Below are 24,896 nucleotides of genomic sequence, written 5' to 3'. Positions count from 1 at the left end.
GTCATTTTTTTTAAATGCATTTTTTTTTGTTTTTTGTTTTTCACCATTTTCAACTTTCTTTTTTCATTTGTATTTTTTAATCATTGGGGGTTTATTTATTTCACCTATTTGTTTTTATTCTTTTTCTTTTGAACTTTTATTTTTTATTCAAACTTTGATAAATTGTTTGCTTATTTTATTTTTTTTCGCTGCAGTTTTTGACATTCTTTTCATTTTATATATAGATTTTTTTTTTACCATTTTGATTTTTGTTTTACTTTATATTTTTTGGTGCAGGGTGGTAGTTTTTCTTTATAATTGATGTCATGTCAGCTTTGGTAGCATTAATATTTTAATTGCAGCTTTACAATTATTTTGCTTTGAATATTTTAATTATTATTTATTCATTATTTTATTTGTTATTGTTGGTTTTGTGTTTTTTTTTTAATGTATTTAAAAATATTTATATATTTTGAAATAATTGTATCTAAGTTTTAAACATCCGTTACTTTATTTTATTACTTAAATAATTTGTATTTTTTTTTTTTTTAAATAAGTATATTTTTATTCATTTGACTCTATAACTGATTTACACCCCCCCCATATTCATATTATTGACTTTTTTTTTCTACTTTGATTTTTTTTTTTTTTGGGGTGGGGGTGGTAGTTTTTCTTTTTGATTGCTCTTTGGTAAAATTTATCTTTTTAATTGCAGTTTTACAATTATTTTTCTTTGAATATTTTATTTATTATTTATTTATTATTTCATTTGTTATTGTTTTTTTTAATGTAATTAAAAAATATTTATATATTTTTAAATAATTTTACATCTGTTTTAAGCATCCGTCACTTTATTTTATTACTTAGTTTGTTCGTTTGTTCGTTTTTTTTGTTTTTTTTAATAAGTACATTTTTATTCATTTGACTATATAACTGATTGTTCCCCCCCCCCCCCCCCCAATTTTCATATAATAAATATTTTTTGTCATTTTTTTTCCTATATAATTGCTTTCATGTCAGCTTTGATAAGATTAATTTTTTTTATGAAGTTTTACAGTTATTTTTCTTTGAATATTGTATTTATTATTTATTATTTCATTTGTTTTGTGTTTTTTTTTTGTGACACAATTAAAACATATGTATTTTTCAATAATTGGACATATGTTTGAAAAATCTGTCACTTTATTTTATTACTTAAATAGTTCGTTTTAATTTTCTTTTTAAATAGATTTTTATTAATTTCACTATATAACCGATTGAAGTTTTGTTTCCCATTTTCATATTATATACATTATTTTTTTTAATTACTTTTTACTTTATATTTTATTCTTATTTCATTTTTAGAGCAACACATTTATTCATTCAACGATGTGTGTATGTTTGTTTCATCCTCCCAGGTGACCAAAAGCGACCTGGAGCAACGTCATCCTCAGCTGGAGGACATTTTCACCCTTGCGCAAAACATCAAAAACAAGACGTCCAACCTGGACGTACGCACGTCCATCACGGAGAAACGTATGTGCTATTCGACTCGCGACACCCGTGCTATTCAATCTCCATTTTTCAAAACATTTTCATTCCCATCATATCTTCAGTGGAGAGAGTGCGCAACCAGTGGGACAACACGCAGCACGGCGTGGTGGCGCGACTCCAGCAGCTGGACAACATGATCGGCCACAGCGACCAGTGGGAGGGTCAGCGGCGGGAGGTTCAGGCTCTGATTGGACACAAGGAAGGATGGTTCCACAACATGCTGCAGCAGTCAAGAGAATCCAGAGACCCTTTGACCATTCAGCTAGCTGACAGCAAGGTATGAAATAGAACATTTAGCACACGTGTCAGTCATGAGTAGACCCACAAAAGATTCTCAAGAATCCATTCCCAAAAACACACATTAAATCTACCACACTGGCTCAAAGCTATGGAGGACCAAAACTGCCAAAATTAACTCATTCACTCCCAACCAATTTCACTGAAGCAATCCCATTCGCTCCTGGCTGTTTTACTGGATTTTGACTGATTTTGGAAGGTCCACAGAATATTGTATATAGTGTTCTATATCTATTGCTATAAAAACATGGAACCTACCAAAAGAAAGATTAGAGTCTCTTTTTTTTTTTTTTTTTTTTTTATCAGGAAAAAAAAAGTATTTTTCCATCTGTTTCTGTTTTGCAGCAATTAGCGTTAGAATATAGCGAAGTTTCATCACTATTCAAAAATCTGTTTTAAACTCTGGGGAAAACAGCTTGTTTGCAACATTGCCCTGGTTGATTTCTTATACTCTGCTGCCAACTGCTGGCCATTTTTGTCATAACAACCATTGCCTCAACCGTTCTCTGCAGTTCAGAGGCTGCATCAAAGGCTTCTATATGCTCTCGTATAAAAACAAAACATTAAAAACATATAAATACGTCTTTGGGACACTTACAACATTTAAAATAGAACGCATTTATACGTTTTTGGGAGCAAATGAGTTAAAAATAAATGACTAAATAAATAAATAAATGAACGTGAAAATAAAAATGATCTAAAATTATAATTCAAAATTAAATAAAAAAGTAAATATAAATGAAAAATAAACAACAAAAATATATATATATCTCCAAATAAATAAATAAAAGTAAAAGTAAATACCAAAATAAACACTGAGATTCAAAAAATAAATATAAAAATAAATGTCAAAATAAATGCTAAAATAAATATATAAATAGAATTAAATATCAATGAATAAAAACACTCTCACATTTATTTATTTCATGGTGCCAGGTTGAAATGTTATTCAAATGTCCCAAGCGTGTCTTGCATATTTTTATATTTATATTTTTTAATCTCGTTTTTTCTTTTTTCTTTTCTTTTTTTTTTTTTTTTGATTTTTTTGTTTGTCTATTTTGTTTTTATTTCATTTACCGGTATATTTATTTTTTTAGTATTTATTTTCTGAATCCGTTTTATATTCGTTTTTATTTTCAACTTTTAGTCATTTATTTATTTTTAATTTTGGCAGTTTTGGTCCTCCATACAAAGCTGCCACGTTTGGGTAATTTCCTCCATTTTCAGGGCTACTTTAAAACCTCTTACTGCTCTCAAATTTGAACCACGCACACTCGACAGATAGATGACGCCAAGTTGCGAAACATTTGAGTTTCCAGGCAGCCGCTCATTTGCCGCTCGCAGCTTTAATTACCAGTGCATTTCAAAGCGTGATTAAAAGTGCAAGATGGGGAATGAATCACCTCTGTGCAGTATCCTTTTGAGGCTTAATAGCATCAGTGAACCCACATCATCTTCACGCGATGACAAATCGTGGCCCGTTCGCGCCTCTGACGCACTGCGTGGGACCAACACTAGAGGGCATCTAAGAGCGGTGAAGTCAATGTGTCGCTTTGTGTTTGGTCATGTAATGGTGACTAATGCAGTCAAGATAAATGTTATTTAAACCACTAGACTATTATTATATTTAGTAAAGAATGCACCACCTCCCTGAGCGCGGTGTCATATTTCCTAATGTTTATGTCGACGCAGGCTTTTTTGCAAGAGCTGAGTCGAGGCCAAGCTGCGGTGGCGGCCTTCAACGAGCTGTCCGGTCATCTTCTGCGCGAGTACCCCACCGACGACACCCGGCGGGTGAAGGAAGTCGCCGATGCGCATAACGCCGCCTGGAACAACCTCAACAACAGGTGCCTTGCATGTTTTTTTTTTTTTAAGTCCTTTCAGGCATGAATAATGACAACTATGTGGTTGTATTACTTTTCAGGCATCACATATTTTAATAAGCTGTTAAATGCATTGCAGGGCATCTCTGGTGGGTCGCAATTCAGATGCTTTTTTTTTTTAAATCGACGTGAATGATGTCATCGTTCACACTCTACGTCCAAAAGGCCACACACTAGTCAATGTAGTGGACAGCTACTAATTAATTGAAGATCCTGTAAAGTGAATTAAATTAGTTTCGAATTACATTATTTATGATTGGCCAAAGATTATAGATGGAGACATCAAGCAACAACTAAGGAGTAATTTAATTGTTGACATTTCCAAGTATTGATTTTGTGTTGGGAGGATTGTGATTACTAAATTGGGCATCATGCATCACTGTTTTTTTTTTAACTACAATCCATACTGTGACTGCGATTTATTAATCAGATGTAACTTTCTAGCTGTAAATCTATTCATTAGAATGTAATAAAAGGAATGTTGTGGTGCCTTGAAATACGAGTGACTCGATCTGCTGTTGTGCAAAATTTTGGCAAGCAAAAAAAACGCTGGCAGCGAATTCAACTCTCTTCTCAACAAGCAGTATTTGGAGCCATTTTTGTGGGAATGCTGAAGCATTATTGTGATTTTTATTCTCCACACTTTTTTGCCGCATAACAACTCCCACTTAATACTTCCAATTTACATTGTTCAAATTTCAACTAGCTTCAAAAACTCACGCCTCCCGGGGTATATATTAACTTGCAATATCAACTTTTCCCCATTCATTTTCAATGGGACAGACATTTTCTAAGTATCACTTTCCACGCCCCCTTCCATACATATAACTTATCATCATAACCAGGTGTCTTACACTACTCGGTGGCACAGTTGATAAAGTGCATTGTCCAATAACCAGGAGGTTATAATGTCATAATTTATCATTCAATTTACTTCATTAGCATTCCACATGCATTCAGCTATTAGCATTCAGCTTTCAGCATTATCACGCAATTTCTCCCGAAATTGCACATAGTCTAGTTTTATTTAAAATTGTGCAAATCCTCTGATTTCAGCATATCAAAATCTGTTTTTACTTTGGAAAACAATGACCAAACTTGTAACATAATAAATCAACCCCCCACCCCCCCACCCCTTTTTTTTAAATCACTATATGAATACGAAGTACAAAATAAATACCAATCACTGTTTAATAAACAGTAATCAAGAAAAAAAATGCTTTTGTAATGACTTTAATGCAAAATGAAAATGAATATGGTTAGTCGATTAATCGATTGAATAATTGATAGATTAATCGATTCTAAAAATATTTAATAGTGAGAGCACTAGATTGTGAGCAATTTTTTTTTATAGCATCGTTTTTGGGATGTTTTAACCCAAAATTGAAAAAACATTTTCATTAACAAAATAAAATAAAAATGAAAAAAAAAAAAAAAAAAACAGTAGAGACTACATTTTATGTTTACAAAACTGACTGAAACTAACTATAATTGTAACAATAAAATTTATTACAGATGATAACGCAAATGTCCTTCATTTTTGTCTTTGGTAATTAATTTAATATATCAGCCTTTGGAGTTGATTTTAAATGTGATTTTAAGGGAAAATCAGTTTAAACCAGAAGTAGCAGAAGTTAAAAAAGTGACAAAAATTGTTCAATTATTTACATTCTATTTAATTATTTCATTAGTTGTTTGTGTTTTTTATAGAGTAAAATGTTATAGAGTGCTCTATCATGTTAAAAATCATTTACATTTTGATGCTGTGTTTATCTTGGAGAGTATTAGAACGGATTAACGGCATTTCCATTCATTTCAATGGGAAAAGATGATTTGATAACACGAACGGAGTGGGGAAAAAATATTCGGCCCAGCAAGGAAACTCAAAATTCCCATTTGCCGGTCCACCCCCGTTTGAAATGTTGAACTTTTAAAATTAAACTTGTATCTCAAGGCACCACTGTAGCAAGAACGGACAAAGACCTTTCAATCCCTTTGGTCCGCGCAGGGCGAACGACCGCCACGGGCAGCTGGACGGCGAGCTGAAGGGTCTGCAGGCGTCCCTCAGGGAGCTGGAAGCCTTCCTCAAGTGGCTCCAGGAGGCCGAGACCACCGTCAACGTGCTGGCCGACGCCTCCCACAGGGAGGACTTGTCACAGGACTCTGTCCGCGTCAAGGAGCTCAGACGACAGCTGGAGGTAGGAAACGTGGGGGGGGGGGGGGGATTACACAGGTGGGAGCTATTATCTCAATGTCGTCCTCCATTAGCCCCGAGGTGCATCCGCGTGTGTGTCAATGAGAGGGCATGTTGAGGGCGTCTGAACATGTGAGCGTAGCTCATTGAATCTTTGCTTGCTGCTAGCTTAACGCAACTGCTAAAGATCATTTTGCAGATCTATAACCCAGATTGAACAGTGCAAAACATATGGAGACAGACTATAACGATACATCACAGTCATATATTCTTTATCCTCTGCAAAGAACGATTCCAATTCCTCTCAATCATTCCTCCCTGGAAAAAGAAGAGTTCTACTAAATCATACAAAGCCCCCAAATTAGTATGACATCCATGCCCACGGCGGGTGCGTGTCGACGTCTCGGCACAATTGTCTCGCGCAAAAAGCAGGACTTGCTCTGCGCCCCCGAGGCCCCCTGACATATTGCCTTAATTAAAGCCACGCCGTCTCTGTTTCTATCGGTGCCGCACTTGAGATTGATGGATGGCGTTCAAGTGTGAAAAGTCATTTGGTGAAATCGGAAAGTACTCTGAGCTGAGCAAAATGTTGTTTTTTTTTCTTTTTTTTTTCTTTTTTTTTATGAACACTTTTACGACCCACCTTTTTCCTTTTTGACCACAGGCTTTGTCGAATTGCGCAGATGCATACAAACACACAAAGTCACCTGATACCATCAATGGTATTAACAATGAGTGACAACAAAACAGTCAGTTGTAATTCCCTGCAAGTCAATACTGTGCTTTGACTGAAATGGCTTCTGTGGCGCATTAAACCTTATTCCGGAAAGCTTAGCATAATCCCCCTACCACTGTCTATACATGTGTATGTGTGTGTAATAATTAGGAAAGCAGCCCGTGTTGGTGTCAAATATTCGCCTTGCCCTCACTCAATGTGGATGGTAACGATGGAAATTTGAATATTTCATTCGGCAGCTTTGGTATTCATTTTATATGTTACGCGATATTGCGATTGCTATTTAAAATGCATTTTTTTTCAAGGTCTTATTACCATGTAAAGTAAATCAAAAGTAGACCTGCAACTAACTATTATTTTAATAATAAATTATTTTGTTGATTAATAGATGACTCGGATAAAAAACAAAACAAAACAAAACAAAAACATTAGCGATAGACCGATATGTTTTTCTCAGGGCCGATACCCGTTATCTGTGGTGAAAGAGGCCAATAACTGATATTTGGAACAATATTCATTTTCACTTAAAGGGATAGTAGCATCAAAATTAAATACAAATACCAACTCTTAACTTTGGGGCTTTTTTTTTTTTTTTTATATATATATTATTCCACATTTTGATCTGAATATTCTGACTATTTCCTCACAATATTTGACAGTATTCACATATTCTAACTTTTCTTGTTATCCGCAACTTCATAATTCTGATTTTAGAATCGGAATTTTACCTCATAATATTCGAACGTTTTTTTTTCCGAACGAGGTTTTTTTCCCCCGAAATATCTCCAATTTAACATTTCAACGTATTTTTCAGAATGTGTAACTTTAAAAAAAAAAAAAGAAATTTGCTTGCAATATTTGACTTTATTCTCATAATTTATTTTCCTTGTATTTTATGACAGTTTTGTGCTTCACGTGGGAGCGCTCAGACAGCGGGAGGCAGAAATCCAACGGGGACTTTTGCTTCCAGGAAGCTCCCTCTAACTCCTCCTCCTCCGTCTTTGTGCGCGTGTTGACAATAATGCGCGTTATTACTCAGCCGCTCTCTCCATTGATGTAGCGAGTGCACAAAGGAGGCGCTACCTGCCGCCCCCTCCTCGCTCCCCATCTACGCTCTCCTCACAGCTGTCCTCTTCTCTCTAACGGGATCGGCTGAAGAGCGGAGCGACTCGTCTTTCTTGTCCTGCTCGGCACTTTTACAACATTTTTTTTTCTCCCTTTTTCCCGCGGTCACAGCCAGTTTGCGCGATCTTAGGCTTGCCAACGTCAGCGCGGAGCGGAAAGTAAAGAGCCATGCTGAGCTCAGCGTGAGCGAGCGAGTGCGTGCGCATCACGTCCGGCGGGGGGAGACGGCGGACGCAGCGCCATGAGCGGGCTCGGGCACTGATAGCATGCGGACCGGCGCCAGGCTGCTGCAGACTTGTAGCAGTCCTAAAATGATGGCCATGGTCCGGACCTCCCTCCAGAAAGTGGTGGTCTTCCTGCACAGGCTCCAGAGGATGGCGATCTCCTCGCCGCGCTACCAGAAACTCTGCAAGGTACGTGTGCACGGGAGCGCGGTGCAGCGGGAAGAGAGACGCAGAGTTTATTGCGGGGAAAGTCATTTGAACTTTCCGTCTTCTTGGTCGTTTTGATGTGCGGATTTCGCCACCTGGTTTTAAGATCATCAAGTCAACCACTTGGACAGTTTGCTTTCTGCTACATTATTCATCCTTCATCAGCGTTTTCTCCACCCGGCGTGCTGTTTTGGCTGAATCTGTTGATTTGAATCAACTTATGATGATTGCACATTGTGTCGAGGTCTTCTCTAATCAGAATGTTTTGACTTTTTGCTCTTGAACACGACTTCATTCTCTTGATAATAAGTTCCTTTCTTGTGATATTGCTACATTCTATTGTAGTCGAATGCTTGATTTTCTCCAAATAAGCTCGAGTGAGTCTTTCTTGTAATTTACAACTTTATTCTCTTATATTTCTTGTGAATGTTTTGAGTTTTTGCTCTTGTACACGACTTCATTCTCTTGATAATTTCAAGTTCCTTTCTTGTGATATTGCTACATTCTATTGTAGTTGAATGCTTGATTTTTCTCCAAATAAGCTCGAGTGAGTCTTTCTTGTAATTTACAACTTTATTCTCTTATATTTCTTCTGAATGTTTTGAGTTTTTTGCTCTAGTACATGACTTCATTCTCTTGATAATTGCAAGTTTCTTTCTTGTGATGTTGCTACATTTCATTGTAGTTGAATGCTTGATTTTCTCCGAATAAGCTTGATGAAGTTTTTCTTGTAATTTCACAACTTTATTCTCTTATATTTCTTGTGAATGTTTTGAGTTTTTTGCTCTAGTACATGACTTCATTTTCTTGATAATTACAAGTTCCTTTCTTGTGATATTGCTACATTCTATTGTAGTCGAATGCTTGATTTTCTCCAAATAAGCTTGATGGAGTTTTTCTTGTAATTTCACAACTTTATTCTCTTATATTTCTTCTGAATGTTTTGAGGTTTTTGCTCTTGTACACGACTTCATTCTCTTGATAATTTGAAGTTCCTTTCTTGTGATATTGCTACATTTTATTGTAGTCGAATGCTTGATTTTCTCCGAATAAGCTTGATGGAGTTTTTCTTGTAATTTCACAACTTTATTCTCTTATATTTCTTCTGAATGTTTTGAGTTTTTTGCTCTAGTACATGACTTCATTTTCTTGATAATTACAAGTTCCTTTCTTGTGATATTGCTACATTCTATTGTAGTCGAATGCTTGATTTTCTCCAAATAAGCTCAAGTGAGTCTTTCTTGTAATTTACAACTTTATTCTCTTATATTTCTTCTGAATGTTTTGAGGTTTTTGCTCTTGTACACGACTTCATTCTCTTGATAATTTGAAGTTCCTTTCTTGTGATATTGCTACATTCTATTGTAGTCGAATGCTTGATTTTCTCCAAATAAGCTCAAGTGAGTCTTTCTTGTAATTTACAACTTTATTCTCTTATATTTCTTCTGAATGTTTTGAGGTTTTTGCTCTTGTACACGACTTCATTCTCTTGATAATTTGAAGTTCCTTTCTTGTGATATTGCTACATTTTATTGTAGTCGAATGCTTGATTTTCTCCGAATAAGCTTGATGGAGTTTTTCTTGTAATTTACAACCTTATTCTCTTATATTTCCTCTGAATGTTTTGAATCTTAGAATCAGAATCACAATTAGAATAGCTTTATTCTCATTGTACCACAAGGTGTAACGAAGTGGATCAGACACAACCTGTCCAGTAGACCTAGAAAAACATTGACCAACAGGGGGATGCCTTTGACACTACCCCGTTTCCGCAGATGAAAAGAAAATTGTAAAGGGAATGGGAGGAAAAAAATAGCAATAAAATAAATAAATAAAAATAAAACCCAGACTGAGCTCCTCCTGTAAGGGGAGCACATTATGGATTTGAAGGGAAAAAAACCTCAGCAAACAGGGCACATTAATGACTGGATTTTCATTACATTTTTAATGTTGGGATGTTATGTTCTTGAATGTTATTTTACATATTTGTTTTGTAATAAGATTTTATGCGTAATGTATGACGGAATTCTCATACTAATGCAACATAGCAGCAGTGACCAACAGGAGATACAGAATGGCAGTCCGCCGGGTCGCCTTTTACAGTACCCTGTTTCTGCATATGAAAAGGAAAAAACATATGGGAAAGGGAGGGAAAATAGCCCCCAAACCAGAATAAGTTCCTTTAAGGGGAGCACAGTATGAATATGGAAAAAAAAAACCTCAGCAAACGGTCACATACATGACTGGATTTTCATAATAGTCCAAATTTGTTAGTATTGTGACTTTTTTTTTCTTGTAGTTATGACTTTATTATTGCAATATTCCTCCTTTTTTTCCAAGCTTTTCTGCATGACACATGATAGTGGAATTTTCATGGTATTGCGACCTTTTATTGTAATTTTTTTACTTTATTCTCATAATATTGCACATTTGTTTTCAGTATATTATTTTATTCTCATAATATTCCACTTAAAAAAAAAGTTTTTCTTTGTATAAATAAAGCTAATCACTTAATTGTGGCTTTTTTTTTTTTTTTTTTTTTACTAATTTATGACTTCATTCTCATATTCTATCATTTTTTCTGAATATTAACAATTCTTATTCAGAATATCCTGTTTGATTTATTCTAATATTAATGTGACTTTTTTCTTGTATTATACGAGTTTATTCTGATTAAATTCCACATTTTTTATTATAAGTAACATTTTCAAGTGTATTTTTTTAGTTATTAGTTAATTTAATTTTTACATTTTTTTGTTATATTGTATATAATTGACAGTAAAAAAAAGTTTACTTTGGTGCTTTTCAGTGTGTCAGTACTTCGACTTTTAGCAGAACCTTTTGTTTACACAAGTATCTTTTCTTAAGAACAGGGTGTGTGTACTTTTGCTACCTCTGCTGTAAGGCGAGCGAGTGAAAATGGCACATCGGGAGCTCTCTTTGTTCGTTTGCGACAATGACAATAAATTCCGAATCTGAATCTTTCTTGTGAGCAAAACGCGAGTATACGGTGACGTAACGCGCCACAGCTGGTTGTCAGCTGGGTCCTTTTCATCACGGAGGATTTGGCCAATATGGATGGGGGGGGGGCGGACAAATGCATCACAACCGTTTGTGATGGCTTGCCAGCTTCAATCAAAGCAACATGTGACAGTCCAGCCTAAGCCAGTCTTAATCCATAAATCCATCATTCCTCAGCAACCCCAACATGGTTTGCTTTCACGTTGACCTTTTTGTTGCTCGTTTTTGTCGTATTATTACAGCATGTTGCAATGTACACAGCATTATTTTTGAGCCAGACACCTGAAGCGCCATGGAGAGCCATCAGTCATCCGGTACTCAATTAGCGCCCCGCGGGTTGCATCGGTTGCTCCGGCCTCCCCTCAACGGACGGAGTCAGTCATGCCAGACGTGTCTCTGTCCTCCCAGGGGGCGCTAGCTCGCTAGCCTCGGTTGGAGCGTTGCCTTCTGCTTGATGGATTTGATCGAGGCTGAGCCTCAGTTTAAGCAGTCGAAATACGGTTTTATCTGTGTCTGTACTTTTTCTATAACACGTTGTAATTTAGTTGGTCCAATTGCTTAGCTAAAGAGTTGTGTAGCCCAGATATATGAGAGTGTGAGTATTGTTGTATCCAGAAAGTTTATAATTGTACTGTGTTTATTTAACTCATTCGCTCCCAGCCATTTTCACTCCCGGCTGTTTTACTGGATTTTGACTGATTTTGCAAGGCCCGTAGAATATTGTATGCTATCGCTATAAAAACATGTAACCTACCAAAAGAAAGATTAAAGTGTCTTCTTTCATCAGGAAAAAAAGTATATTTCTATCTGTTTCCGTTTTGCAGCAATTGGCATAAGAATATAGCTAAGTTTAATCAATTGTCACAAATCTATTTAGAATTGTGAGTAATTGAGGGATTTTTTTCAACATGGCCCTGCTGGCCGTTTGTGTAATAACTACCATTTTTGCAAGCGTTCTTTGCAGTTGAGAGGCTTCATCAAAGCCTTCTGTATGCTTTAGCATTAAAAAAAACAAAACAAAACAAAACAAACGTATAAATACGTCTTTGGGATACAAAACATTTAAAAAAAAACATATTTATACGTTTTTGGGAGCAAATGAGTGAATGAGGTTCAAACTAGTCGGGCCTGACTTGTTTGTGCCGCCTCTCGAAAGTCAAACAATAAGAAGCAAAAAGCCACTTTGCTCAAGTTGGAAATGTCCTGCTTTTCGACTTATAAGGCATCCTGTCTAGGTGGCAGACTAAATGGGCATGAATCACTTGCACCCGCTTCCAATTATAACAAAAGTAAAACAAAAGTAATAGAACAATCATAAATATTCAATGAGTAAAAAAGTAGTTACACTGAACATCGCAAAAGTTGTTTTGATTTCTACACCAGCCTGTTAATGCAGCACACTAGTCGAGCATGATTAACTAAAAATGAATACTACTGACTAGTTGGGTATGACTCACTTGTGACCTATGCTGATTTGAATAAAAAATATCAGGTAAGCAGGAAAACCAAAGAACCCACTAATACTTTGCATAACATATCAGAAATGCACAGTTTTGATTTGTGCAGCAACCCGTTTCGGCAGCAAACTAGTCGGGTCTGACTTATTTGCACCATCTTTTGATTTGAATACATAATCTTGTCAAGTCAAACAAAGACAAACTACTGATACTTTGCATTACATGTTGGAAATGTGTTGTTTTTATATGTGCAGCAGACTGTTTAGGCAGCAAACTAGGTGGGCATGATTTATTTTCACCATCGACTGATTTTATTACAGAATTTGCGTAGGTTAAAGTATAACAAATTGCAGACACTTGGCTTTATACATTTGGAAGCATCCAGATTTTATTTGTACTGCAGACTGTTTAGGCAGCAACCTAGTCGGGCATGCAGAATCCTGGAAACCAAATCACTGATTACTTGCATTGCAGACCGTTTAGGCAGCAAGCTAGGTGGGCCTCACTTACATGTGCCCTCTCTTGATCTAAACAAAGAAGGTCAAAGAATAAAAAAAAAACAAGCTGATACTTCATTGGAAACATCCCATTTTGGTGTCATTGCCTCAGCCCGTTTAGGCAGCAAACTGTGATTTACACTTGTAGATTGGGAGCCGAAACACATCTTCATTACTGTTTATTGCCTCCCGATACCACCTTGACGCTTTTAAATGAAGTGCGTTCATGAACCTCCCTGCAAATATTTCCTAGTCATCCCTCAGCTTGTGTTATTAACAGCGCGGTGGTCCATTTGCGCATCCGGCCGTGAGTGTTTTGGCGTGAGGACAGAAATGCATTGTGGGTAGCGGGACGAGAGGCGGATTTGTCTAATGTGAGCGGGAGCCATGTTACAAGGGAGCCTGTCTGGCTGCACCTGAGCTCCATTAGACGCTAATAACCCAGAGGACCTCTTTGGGAGCTGAAGGTCAGACGGTGCTTGACTCACCTGCCTTGCGGCGTCTGTGGCGTGGAGCTAGATCGAGCTCGACGTCGGGTGGCAAAGTTGATTTCGTCGTGGGCCGTGTTGTCGTTATGGTTGCCCTCTGGGGACGGCTATATTGGTGAAACTACATATTCAGGGATGTTCTTTTTTTTTTCTTTTTTTTTTAATGGGGTCTAACGGTACCTTGAGATATGAGTTGAACTCTTCTGTGACCACATTCATATCTCAAAACACTCAAATCATCATCTCCTATTGATTCCAGCCTCCCCCTAAAAATAACATTTTTTATTTATTTTTTTAAATTGGGTCTAACGGTGCCTTGAGATATGAGTTGAACTGTTTCTGTGACCACATTCATATCTCAAAACACTCAAATTATCAGTCCCTATTGATTCCAGCTTCCCCCTAAAAATAAGATTTTTATTTATTTTTTTATTTTTTTATGGGGTATAACGGTACCTTGAGATATGAGTTGAACTCTTTCTGTGACCACATTCATATCTCAAAAAACTCAAATCATCATCCCCTATTGATTCCAGCCTTTCCCTAAAATTAAGATATTTTTTATTTTTTTTTAATGGGGTCTAACGGTACCTTGAGATATGAGTTGAACTCTTTCTGTGACCACATTCATATCTCAAAACACTCAAATCATCAGTCCCTATTGATTCCAGCCTCCCCCCTAAAAATAAGATTATTATTATTATTATTATTATTATTTTTAATGGGGTCTAATGCTGTCCCTTGAGATATGAGTTGAACTCTTTCGGTGACCACATTCATATCTCAAAACGCTCAAATCATCATTCCCTATTGATTCCAGCCTTCCCTTAAAAATAAGATTTAAAAAAATAAATAAATTTATGGGGTCTAACGGTGCCTTGAGATATGAGTTGAACTCTTTCTGTGACCGCATTCATATCTCAAAACACTCAAACCATGATTCCCTATTGAAATGATTCCAGCCTCCCCCTTAAAAATAAGAATTTTTGGAATGTGCAGAAATATTTTGCTTTATAATCATGCATTTTGTAAAAAAAACAAAAAAAAAACATAGCTATGATTTAATTAATTAATTAATTATAATGGAAAATGTCAATGTTTTTGGCACATTTGGCTTCATTTCAATGGACATTGTGTTGCTCCTGCTGTGCCTGCCTTGGCCACCAGCGGGCAGTATACTACAGACAGGATATGCATAATCTGGTCAAAATTCCTTATTCGTCATTCTTTGCAGAAGATAAAGAATATATGTGGGAATGACAAACAGCTTGAAGCAAGCACGCTTGGCTTCTTCTTTGAAGAGCTGCAAAAAATGTTTTGACATGTTTAGATGTGTTCAAAACTTGTCAAAATAGTAAAACTATCATAAAAAAATGATGTGTGATGCCTAAAGGCTGACGCATTAGTGGCACAAACAGTCCAATAGGCAAAAGTGGCTTGAGGTCGCCCTTCTAAACTTGTGCTTCAACGGGGGAATGAGAGTAGACGCAGTCTGAGCTGGCAGAGTAATGAGAGTAGCAGGGCACACCTCATGGGATGATTGGGAGGGGGTGACGGAGGTGGACCCTCCAGCCAATTTTCAGCAACATGGCGCTGATCAAACACAAGCGGAGATAAAACCAGCCACCGGGGCCTCGCGATGAGCGTGCCGCTCTTCAAGTCTTCGCCAATAAACTCCTGCTGACATAAACACGGAGACAAGGCCACTGGCAGGTGAAAAACAACAAGGCCTCTGCGTGATGAAGTTAGCCTCACATTTAAGATCAGATGGGAGAGGCAGGACCAATAAATCCTTGTTGGTTTATTTTCAATCTTTGAAAATTGATGGATCCAGCATTAATGCAGTTTGGGCGTGCGGTCTTGAAATAAAAGGAGGCAATTGTGGATTTCACGACTTGGAAATAATTCAGGCCCGACTAATTTGATGTTCTTTAAAGCAGTGAAGTATTTTCTAGCTGTTGTTGTATATTACAAATGGAAATTAAATAGAGTGAGCAATGTTCCCCAGGCTGTTTGCATCATAATGTCAAAGCAAACAGGAAGTAGGACTGTTTTGTGCTGTCCCAAAACATGTTCCCGCCTAGATGGGTTGCTGCATTAATTGACATTGGACGTCTCCAATTGTGGTGAACTATGGTTTCTTATTATTTGCCTTTTTTGGTTATTCTTTTATTTGAATTGACAATAAGTGCCCGATATATAAGATATGCCCGACTAATTTACAACCTAAACGGGCTGCAGTATAAATCAAAACAGGATGTTTTCACCATGGAATATGCCTTCAATGCCTTCTTATTGTTTGGCTTCCTGGTTATTCATTTCTTCCTTTTTTTTTTTTTTTTTTTTTTTAAATTCAAACTCGCAGACGTGACTCGTTTGCTGCCTAAACGGGCTGTGGTGCAAATCTTAAGTGCATTTCGAGCTTGTAATGCAAGGTGTTGGTGGTGTCTTATTGGTTGACTTTCCAAGTGACTTAACTAATCAGTAGAGGAGGCCAGTAGGTCAGACCCGACTTGTTTGCTACCTAAACGGGCTGTGGTGCAAATCTTAAGTGCATTTCGAGCTTGTAATGCAAGGTGTTGGTGGTGTCTTATTGGTTGACTTTCCAAATTACTGACTTAATCAGTAGAGGAGGCCAGTAGGTCAGACCCGACTTGTTTGCTAGCTAAACGGGCTGTGGTGCAAATCATAAGCACATTTCGAGCTTGTAATGCAAGGTGTCGGTGGTGTCTTATTGGTTGACTTTCCAAGTGACTTAACTAATCAGTAGAGGAGGCCAGTCGGTCAGACCTGACTTGTTTGCTACCTAAACGGGCTGTGGTGCAAATCTTAAGCGCATTTCGAGCTTGTAATGCAAGGTGTCGGTGGTGTCTTATTGGTTGACTTTCCAAGTGACTTAATTAATCAGTAGAGGAGTAGTAGGTCAGACCCGACTTGTTTGCTACCTAAACGGGCTGTGGTGCAAATCTTAAGCACATTTCGAGCTTGTAATGCAAGGTGTCGGTGGTGTCTTATTGGTTGACTTTCCAAATGACTTAATTAATCAGTAGTGGAGGCCAGTAGGTCAGACCCGACTTGTTTGCTACCTAAACGGGCTGTGGTGCAAATCTTAAGCGCATTTTGAGCTTGTAATGCAAGGTGTCGGTGGTGTCTTATTGGTTGACTTTCCAAGTTACTTAATCAGTAGAGGAGGTCAGACCCGACTTGTTTGCTACCTAAACGGGCTGTCATAAAAACAACCAGATCATTGTCAACTTGCAACGTTGACCAGAAGTTTCTTATTTGATCTTCCCAGGTACTCAGCTTTTTAAAAAGACGTCACTGGTTTGCTGCCTAAACAGGTTACTGCATAACTTGGGACTTCCTTAAAACTTGTTAGTTTGTAGCTATTTAAACACGTCAAATGATCAACAATGCTTCCCAGTTCGTCTCTGCTGTTGCTTAACTTCCCCTCAATGATGTGCTCGGTCTTTCCAGCCATGACTACAACTGCGACGATCAGATAAACCAATAAGTCATGCATTAAGCTTAATGTCATTAGACGCAAGAAGTAGCAAGTCCATAAAGCTTGGTGTGTTTTTCTTGGGCCACACTGACTGAGCCGCTAATGCCTTTATGTGCGTTCTGCCGTGGATTTGTGTTGCGCGCACTCCCCGTTCCATTAGGCGCTCTCGGGCCGGACGCGACGGCGAGCCAGAGCTGCTAATGCCCACGTGCTTTAGCGCCCCGTGCACTTTATGATGCCGCAAAGCAAGCGAGCGCGCGGACAAGGAAGGCTCTGGCCAGAATGAGGCAGCACATTTGTTGCTCGGAACAACACTTTTGACGGGGAATAATTCACCGAGGCCCGTTGTAAAACAACTTGACAGCAACTTCCATTTTGACAGTGGAGGGCTTTTTTAACGGCTTTTTGTCGCGTATTGCAAACAAAAATGTGTGTGTGGGGATCATTGTAATTAATAATAATAAGAATTTTCTAAATAAATCTGTTTATATAAATGTATGTAGTTATATATGTATATTTATTAGGGGTGGGAATCTGTGTACCTCACGATATGATACGATATGTGATACAAGGCTCACGATAACGATTATCTCACGATATGACGATACTGCGATTATCGATACATTGGTCCGGTAATAAGTCCACGGAAATCTACGATAAAACTACTCAAGACATAAACTGATGTTTTTTTCAATCATAAAATAGTTTCTTTTTGTCGCAACACTGAAACACAATATTAAAACTGGTGTCTTCTTCACAATGATTATTATTTGTTTTAAACAAATACAAATGTCAGTTACATAGCCAATTGTTTCATTTTATAAACTGACACAATTTTTTGTGTAACATTGCAAAAGTAAATAAATAAAATGACTTAAATATTAAATCCAATTAAATAAATATTAATATTCCTGAGGAAAAAAAAAATGTTTTCAAATCTTAAAATTAAAGATATAATACACATTGCTCATAGAAACGTATGCAAAACTGACTGGACAGATAAATGTCTTACACAAGTAAAAGTAAGCTCATGAGTCTTCTTCGCCTGAAAACCTCCGTCCATTTCCCCGCCACTCTTATGAGGCGCTCCCCCTAGTGGCCCACCAAGTAATTGCTTCATAAGTCATGAACAATGGAGCCGTTATAGTGGCTGCATATTAACTAGAAATATCGCAATACTTGCATAGGCCTATTGATAATTTATCGTGAGACAGAGTATTACGATTTATCGTGATATCGCTATATCGTCACACTCCTGATATATATTAATATTGTGAAGTCTATTGAATATCGCAATATCGAGATCTTTGTGATATTTAACATGTACCTAAAGAAATGCCATTTACAAGTTACAGTTTATTGCTCCATCTTCTAATCAAATCGGTGATTGTTTTTTTTTTTTTTTTTTTTTTACTGTTTGATCGGTGATCATGTAAATATATGTACGGGCTATTTATGAATGCAAAAAGTAATTAAAACTAACAAAAAAAATGTTTTTCATTTTAGAAACAAGTAGTTAGACCTGCTCTGCCTCTTCTTTGTTTGTAGATTACGCAATAGTAGAGCTCAGTGCTGCCAATCATGTTGTGGCACAGCATTGTACTGCACAAAAATTATTGTGTATGTATATATATATATATATATATATATATATATATATATATATATATATATATATATATATATATATATACATATATATATATATATTCTTCATTGCATTAATATAGAAAATATTACCACTAAGTAAAATAAAAATAATTCCTACTTTCACCAGTTTATTTGCTGCCAAACACCAAATCACAGCAATTTGCCATCGAAAGATTACTAGCGAGTCACACTGTGTGGGCACAGAGAAAAAGTCACACTGACCTGGAGTGAGGCGCTCCAGTGTCTAATTTACCTTGTCAGCGTGACGCCTTTTTGACCTTCAGTCTGTTCCTGCCTTGCTTGTTTGCCAAAAGATGTCGCGTCGCGGTTGACGTGAACGAGTCACATAGCGCGATATCTATTGATCCCTGCCAATGAATGGTGTCAAGAAAGCGCACATACGTAATGCTGAGTCACAATCATATTACTGCTTGTGTGTGTGGAAAAAATAGCTTGCGAAATCCTTTCCTCTTTGAATATTTGAAAAGTGCTTACATTTTGGATGAGGCGCTTTTAAGAGCTTCAAAGTAGTGTATCGCTCTTTGAGTACACAGAGCGGTCTGACTCCACTTTTAAGATTGTAAACTAACGTTGGCGTCATGATTTTTGCCGTTGCCTTTATATGGCATTTAAAAATAACAAACATATGTGCGAAATAATATCGAAAAAAGTAAACGGTTAGGTAATAAATACAATAAATAAATAAAATATACATTCAAGTAAAATGCAATATATTGTACTTCATTAATAATGGTAATAATACAATAAAAGAATAATTAATACAAATGAAAAGTATTTGCATAAATTATGGGATATTATATTTTCTCTATCTAATAGAGACAACAGCATTCTCATGAAACGCTTAAATGAAGGAAAATCCCTGTTGCTTGTTAACTCATTTGCTCCCAAAAACGTATAATTACGTTATATTTTAAATGTTTTAAGTGTCCCAAAGACATATTTATACGTTTTTGTTTTTTAATGTTTTTGTTTATGCTAGAGCATACAAGGCTATGATGCAGCCTCTAAACTGCAGAGAACGGTTGAGGCAGTGGTAGTTATTACAAAAATGGCCATCAGGTGGCAGCAGAGTATAAGAGATCAACCAGGGCCATGTTGCAAACAAGCTGATTTCTCCACAGTTTTAAACAGATTTGTGAGTAATGATGAAACGCAGCTATATTCTAATACTAATTCCTGCAAAACGGAAACGGATTCAAATATACTTTTTTTTTTCCTGATGAAAGAAGACTCAAATTTTTCATTTGGTAGGTTCCATGTTTTTATAGCAATAGAATACAATATTCTGTAGGCCTCGCAAAATCAGTCAAAATCCAGTAAAAACAGCCGGAAGCGAAGGGGGTTGCTTCAGTGAAAATGGTTGGGAGTGAATGAGTTAAAAACCTTCCAGTTCAGTTCCAAGCTCACCTGGAGTGATGTGCGTCTCCTTGACATGAGCCTGCCAGTAGCACAAATGAAGACAAATTGGTTTAAGAGGGGGGAAAAAAAAACACCTCATGAAAGTAGTCATTCTGGTGTGTTGGGGGAAGGATGGATGCAGTGTAAATACAGCAGTAGCTTTAAATTTGTACTTTATAAAAAATGATGTTGACACTGGGAACTCCCTACACTTTTATTTAAAGAAATAAAATAAAATAAAGAAATGATGAAATTTTGGAAAACTTTATTTACAATAGTAAACTTTAAGGAACTAAATATTTACCCTGCAATTTTAAAAATTAAAATTAAAAGAAAAAGTTTTTTTTTTTAAATAGTTTTGACAATAATGTTTTATTTAATAAACTTTAGGGAAGTATTTATTAAATATTTACCCTGCAATTTTATAATTAAAATTAAAGGAATTATTTTTTTTTTAAATAATAATTTTGACAATAATATTTTATTTAATAAACTTTAGGGAACTATTTACTTAAATATTGACCCTGCAATTTTATAATTAAAATTAAAAGAAAAAGTTTATTATTATTATTTTTTTTAAAAATAATTTTGACACTAATATATTTTTTTATTTAGTAGACTTTAGGGAACTATTTATTAAATATTTACCCTGCAATTTTATAAAGAACATTAAGAGGTTTTTTTTTTTTTAAATAATTTTGACACTATTTTTTTGTATTAAATAAACTTTATGGAACTATTTATTAAATATTTACCCTGCAATTTTATAATTAAAATTAAAATATACATTTTTTTTCTTAATAATTTTGACAATAATATATTTTTATTTAATAAACTTTAGGGAACTAGTTACTTAGATATTTACCCTGCAATTTTATAATTAAAATTAAAAGAATTTTTTTTTATTAATTTTGACACAAATATTTTCTCTTTTACTGCAACTGAATATCGGCTTAAAATATCAGTTATCATCCTCCTTGACTACTAATAATCGGTATCGTATCGGCCTTGAAAAAGCCATAAAAAGCCCCAAAAAAAACATCATTTTCGGATTCAACAAAATCAAAATATCTTACAACAGTTGAAACGTTCTTGGCATCAAAATGTGCGTGCCGAGAAAAAAAAAGGGAAAAAAATGCTAAAAAGAGAAAAAACAAATTTTAAAATTGGATTATTTTGCCATCAATGCCAAGCTATCATTCTTCATTTAAAACATGTCTAGTTTAAAAATACGAGCAGATACGAGGGTGGACCTGGAAATGAATTCAACATATACAAAGTCAAGTCAAGTCAAGTCAAGTCATCTTTATTTATATAGCGCTTTCAAACAGCCTGAGCTGTCACAAAGCGCTTTGCAGAAACACAACATAAAACATTAACAGCAATACAATACAATCAACAAACAAGTCATGATTGTACCAGAGAGTAAGTCTGATGGCGATTGCGCAAATGTTTTCTGCCGCTCGATGACAGCAGATTAAAGATAAAGCGGGTTAAATATAGTCTGTAATCCCCAGCGGGGAACAGCTGGCCGGTGGGGTCTCGCAGCGGCAGCGGGGCGGATTGGAGAAGTGAAATTTTGCAAAACATGTTCAGAGATTAGAAGTGAGACATGAAGACGAGTCATAAGTAAGGATGAAAAGGTGCGTCGGAGTGCACGCGTTCAAAATGCGGCCGGCCGCATGATGCCACCGTGAATCGCGGAGGGTTGCGTCATGTGACCGGAGGGAAAAGCGACGGGATGGGGGATGATGTAATGTCATCTCGCACATACACGCCGCATGTGAGAGTTGCTGGCTGCGGTGGGAATACTAATACAGTGGCGCTTGCTTGTCTCAAATCATCTTTCCATAGTGAAATCAATGGAAATGCCATTAATCCGTTCCAGCCAACAAAACTAATATCTCTATTAAAAACAAAATACCACTTTATGATATTAGACTTTATCAAAACTTAGTGATTACATATTTAAAAAAAAAAAAATATATATATATTTTTTTGCGCCTCCACCTGGTGGAGTAGTATAATACAGCTCATCGTGATACACTGTACAATAGCTCGTCTCAGCTCCACAGCTAGCCGCCTTACAATTAGTCATTCTGTGCATAAGATAAAGAATATATGCATGTGAGTGTATTGTTTTATTGTCTACGTTTTGTATTGTTCATGTTAAAATAAACATGGCTTTGGATTAATATACCAGGATGCTATTTGTTAGCCTGTTGATGGCATTTTACATTGTTTGTTAGCAATAAGATAAACCAATTCATTTTTGTTTTATCTTCAATTTGACAGTAAAGGTGCAATGATTAATCGACAATTAATTAAATATCAAATTAATCAACAACTTTAACTGATTTTTGTAGTCCTCCATGAGGGCAGACTGTGTGTCTAATCAAAATAAAACCTTTGTAAAAGTTTTATTTTGGAAAACAAGGATCAACATTATTACCTATTTTTGTGACATCTTACAGACTAAAACAATAACCGAATCATATTCAATTTGTTCGGGAATTTTCTTTTCTCTCAATGAGAAATGTGTTGTTTTTGCATGAATGTTTTTTTTAAAAAAAATCAGATTCATTAATTAATCGAAAAAAATTGGTAGAACAATCGCTAATCAAAAATAATCATTAGCAGTTATTTTTTAAGATCTTCAAACACGTTTAAAATAATACATTTAAGAAACGCAATTATATTGAGAAAGAGCAAAGCTGTACAGTATAAAATGAACCTACAGCAGTCACTTTGTGTAGGCGTAAAAAGCAGGATTAACTCATTCACTGCCAATGACGACTATAGACGTCAAAAATCCAAGCAAACAGCCAGTGCAAATTTTGACAAGAAATTTGAATTTAGTTTTAGTTATTCATTGTTTTCATTCATAGTTATTAATCCTCATTGTTATTAATAACAACGATGACAACAATTTCATTGCTAAGTGCTACCATCGTGCATAGTGATTGGTCTTGGTCTTACTGAGACCACAAACTGAGTCTCGACCTCCAGAAGTCAATTGGTCCTTATTTTTGTCAACTAAAGTTGGATTAAAACTCAAATACAATTAGGTGACTAAGTTATGACTAAGGCTTTAATTAAATTTAGTCAGAAGACTATAACTAAAACTAAATTTAAATTTCTTTTTTTTTTTTATTAAAATTTTAATTTAAAATTTTCTCTTTTATTTTTTATTTTTTTTTTCAAAATTAACACTGGTCGTTTGCTTGGATTTTTGACGTCTAGTTGTCATTGGCAGTGAATGAGTTAAAGAGAAATTCGCATTCAAAAATCGTCAACAAAAGACTGGGCAGAGTTTGTGTCCCCATCTTAATTTTTTTTTCAGTCAGACTGCTGTAAAATGCAGTATAGGTAACTGTGGTTAGAAAACAGCTGTGAATGAGTTAATCATTACTGCGTTTTAAATATAAGACTCTTAGATGGACACTCTCATCCCTTAAATTGTGTTTTTTTTTTTTTTGTCCTGTTTTTTTTTAAATGCTTGACTGCCTAAAATAGGTTAGCGCCGCTAAGGCAACTTGTGTTCATTTGAATGCTCTAATTTGATGTCGCTAATGGCGCTAATTAGACGCGAGCTGTCTCCCCGACTCGCCGCAAATTGCACTTGGCGGGTCAAAATGCCTAAATGGAGACTTGTAAGTCACGTTGACACATTAGAGGTTATTTTGGGGGTTGACATCATCGATGTCAAATTGGACTCTGGATGAGTTTGTGTGCGTGTGCGTGGTCATGTTTTCTGTGTTTGCCCCGAGGTTGGTCGATTTTTGCGGTAGTTCATCAAGCTCTAATTTTGGATTGATGTTTTGCCGTTACCGGAGAGAGGTCATTAATTACTGCTAATCACTCTGGGTAACACACAGGCACGCTGGTCAACACACACGCACGTATTATATTAGGGGTGGGAACCTGTGCGTACCTCACGATACGATACGATACAATACGATATACAATGCAAGGCTCACAGTAATTAGCTCACGATATGATGATATGATATCGATATATTGCTCAGGTAATAAATCCACAATAATCTACGATAAAACTAATCATAAAATAAATAATAATAATAATAATAATAATAATAGTAGTAGTAAATAATACCTAAAAATCATATAATAAAACAAATAAATATCAATAATAATAAAACAAAAAATTATAAATAATGAATAAATAAAAATAAAAAAATGTATAAAAAAATAAGAATTCATAATATTGTACAGTAATATAAATAAATATAAATATAATATAAATACATAATTTAATATATAAAATTATATAATATATATAAAAATAATAATAAATGAATAAATAACAATAATAAAAATAATAAAAAGAAAAAATTTATATTATAAAAATTATATATATATATATATATATAATACAAATCTAAAATAAAATCAATATCAATAATAATACAAAATAAATAAGAAATAATGAATAATAATAAAATAAAAAATAATAAAAAATAAGAATTCATTATATTGTAACAATAATATAAATAAATATAAATATAATATAAATACATAGTTATAAATAATATATAAATATATATAGTATATAAAAATATATATAAATTAAAAATAACTAAACACAAATTATATATAATAATAATAATAATAAGAATAAGAATAATAACCACTAATTTCACGAGTCTTCTTCGCTTGAA

At 35.4% G+C, this 24,896-nt stretch overlaps 1 protein-coding gene across 6 annotated transcripts in view; it reads left to right on the top strand.

Annotated features, from left to right (window-relative positions):
- The window catches only part of utrn (utrophin), a 175,129-nt gene that overhangs the window by 63,366 nt on the left and 86,867 nt on the right, over positions 1-24,896 (top strand). For 5 of the 6 annotated variants that reach the window (XM_077509932.1, XM_077509935.1, XM_077509933.1 and 2 more), the window contains 4 exons: positions 1,377-1,494; positions 1,575-1,789; positions 3,502-3,656; positions 5,701-5,890. In XM_077509932.1, the coding sequence (XP_077366058.1) occupies positions 1,377-1,494; positions 1,575-1,789; positions 3,502-3,656; positions 5,701-5,890 (678 nt within the window). Of the gene's footprint in view, positions 1-1,376; positions 1,495-1,574; positions 1,790-3,501; positions 3,657-5,700; positions 5,891-7,647; positions 8,161-24,896 lie in introns of those variants that run through there. The other variant, XM_077509936.1, reaches the window with a different exon arrangement.

This window comes from Festucalex cinctus, chromosome 21, assembly GCF_051991245.1.
Source record: "Festucalex cinctus isolate MCC-2025b chromosome 21, RoL_Fcin_1.0, whole genome shotgun sequence".
NCBI classification, from domain to species: domain Eukaryota; kingdom Metazoa; phylum Chordata; class Actinopteri; order Syngnathiformes; family Syngnathidae; genus Festucalex; species Festucalex cinctus.
The sequence above is the reverse complement of the archived record's forward strand: the minus strand, read 5'-3'. Positions and strand labels throughout refer to the sequence as shown.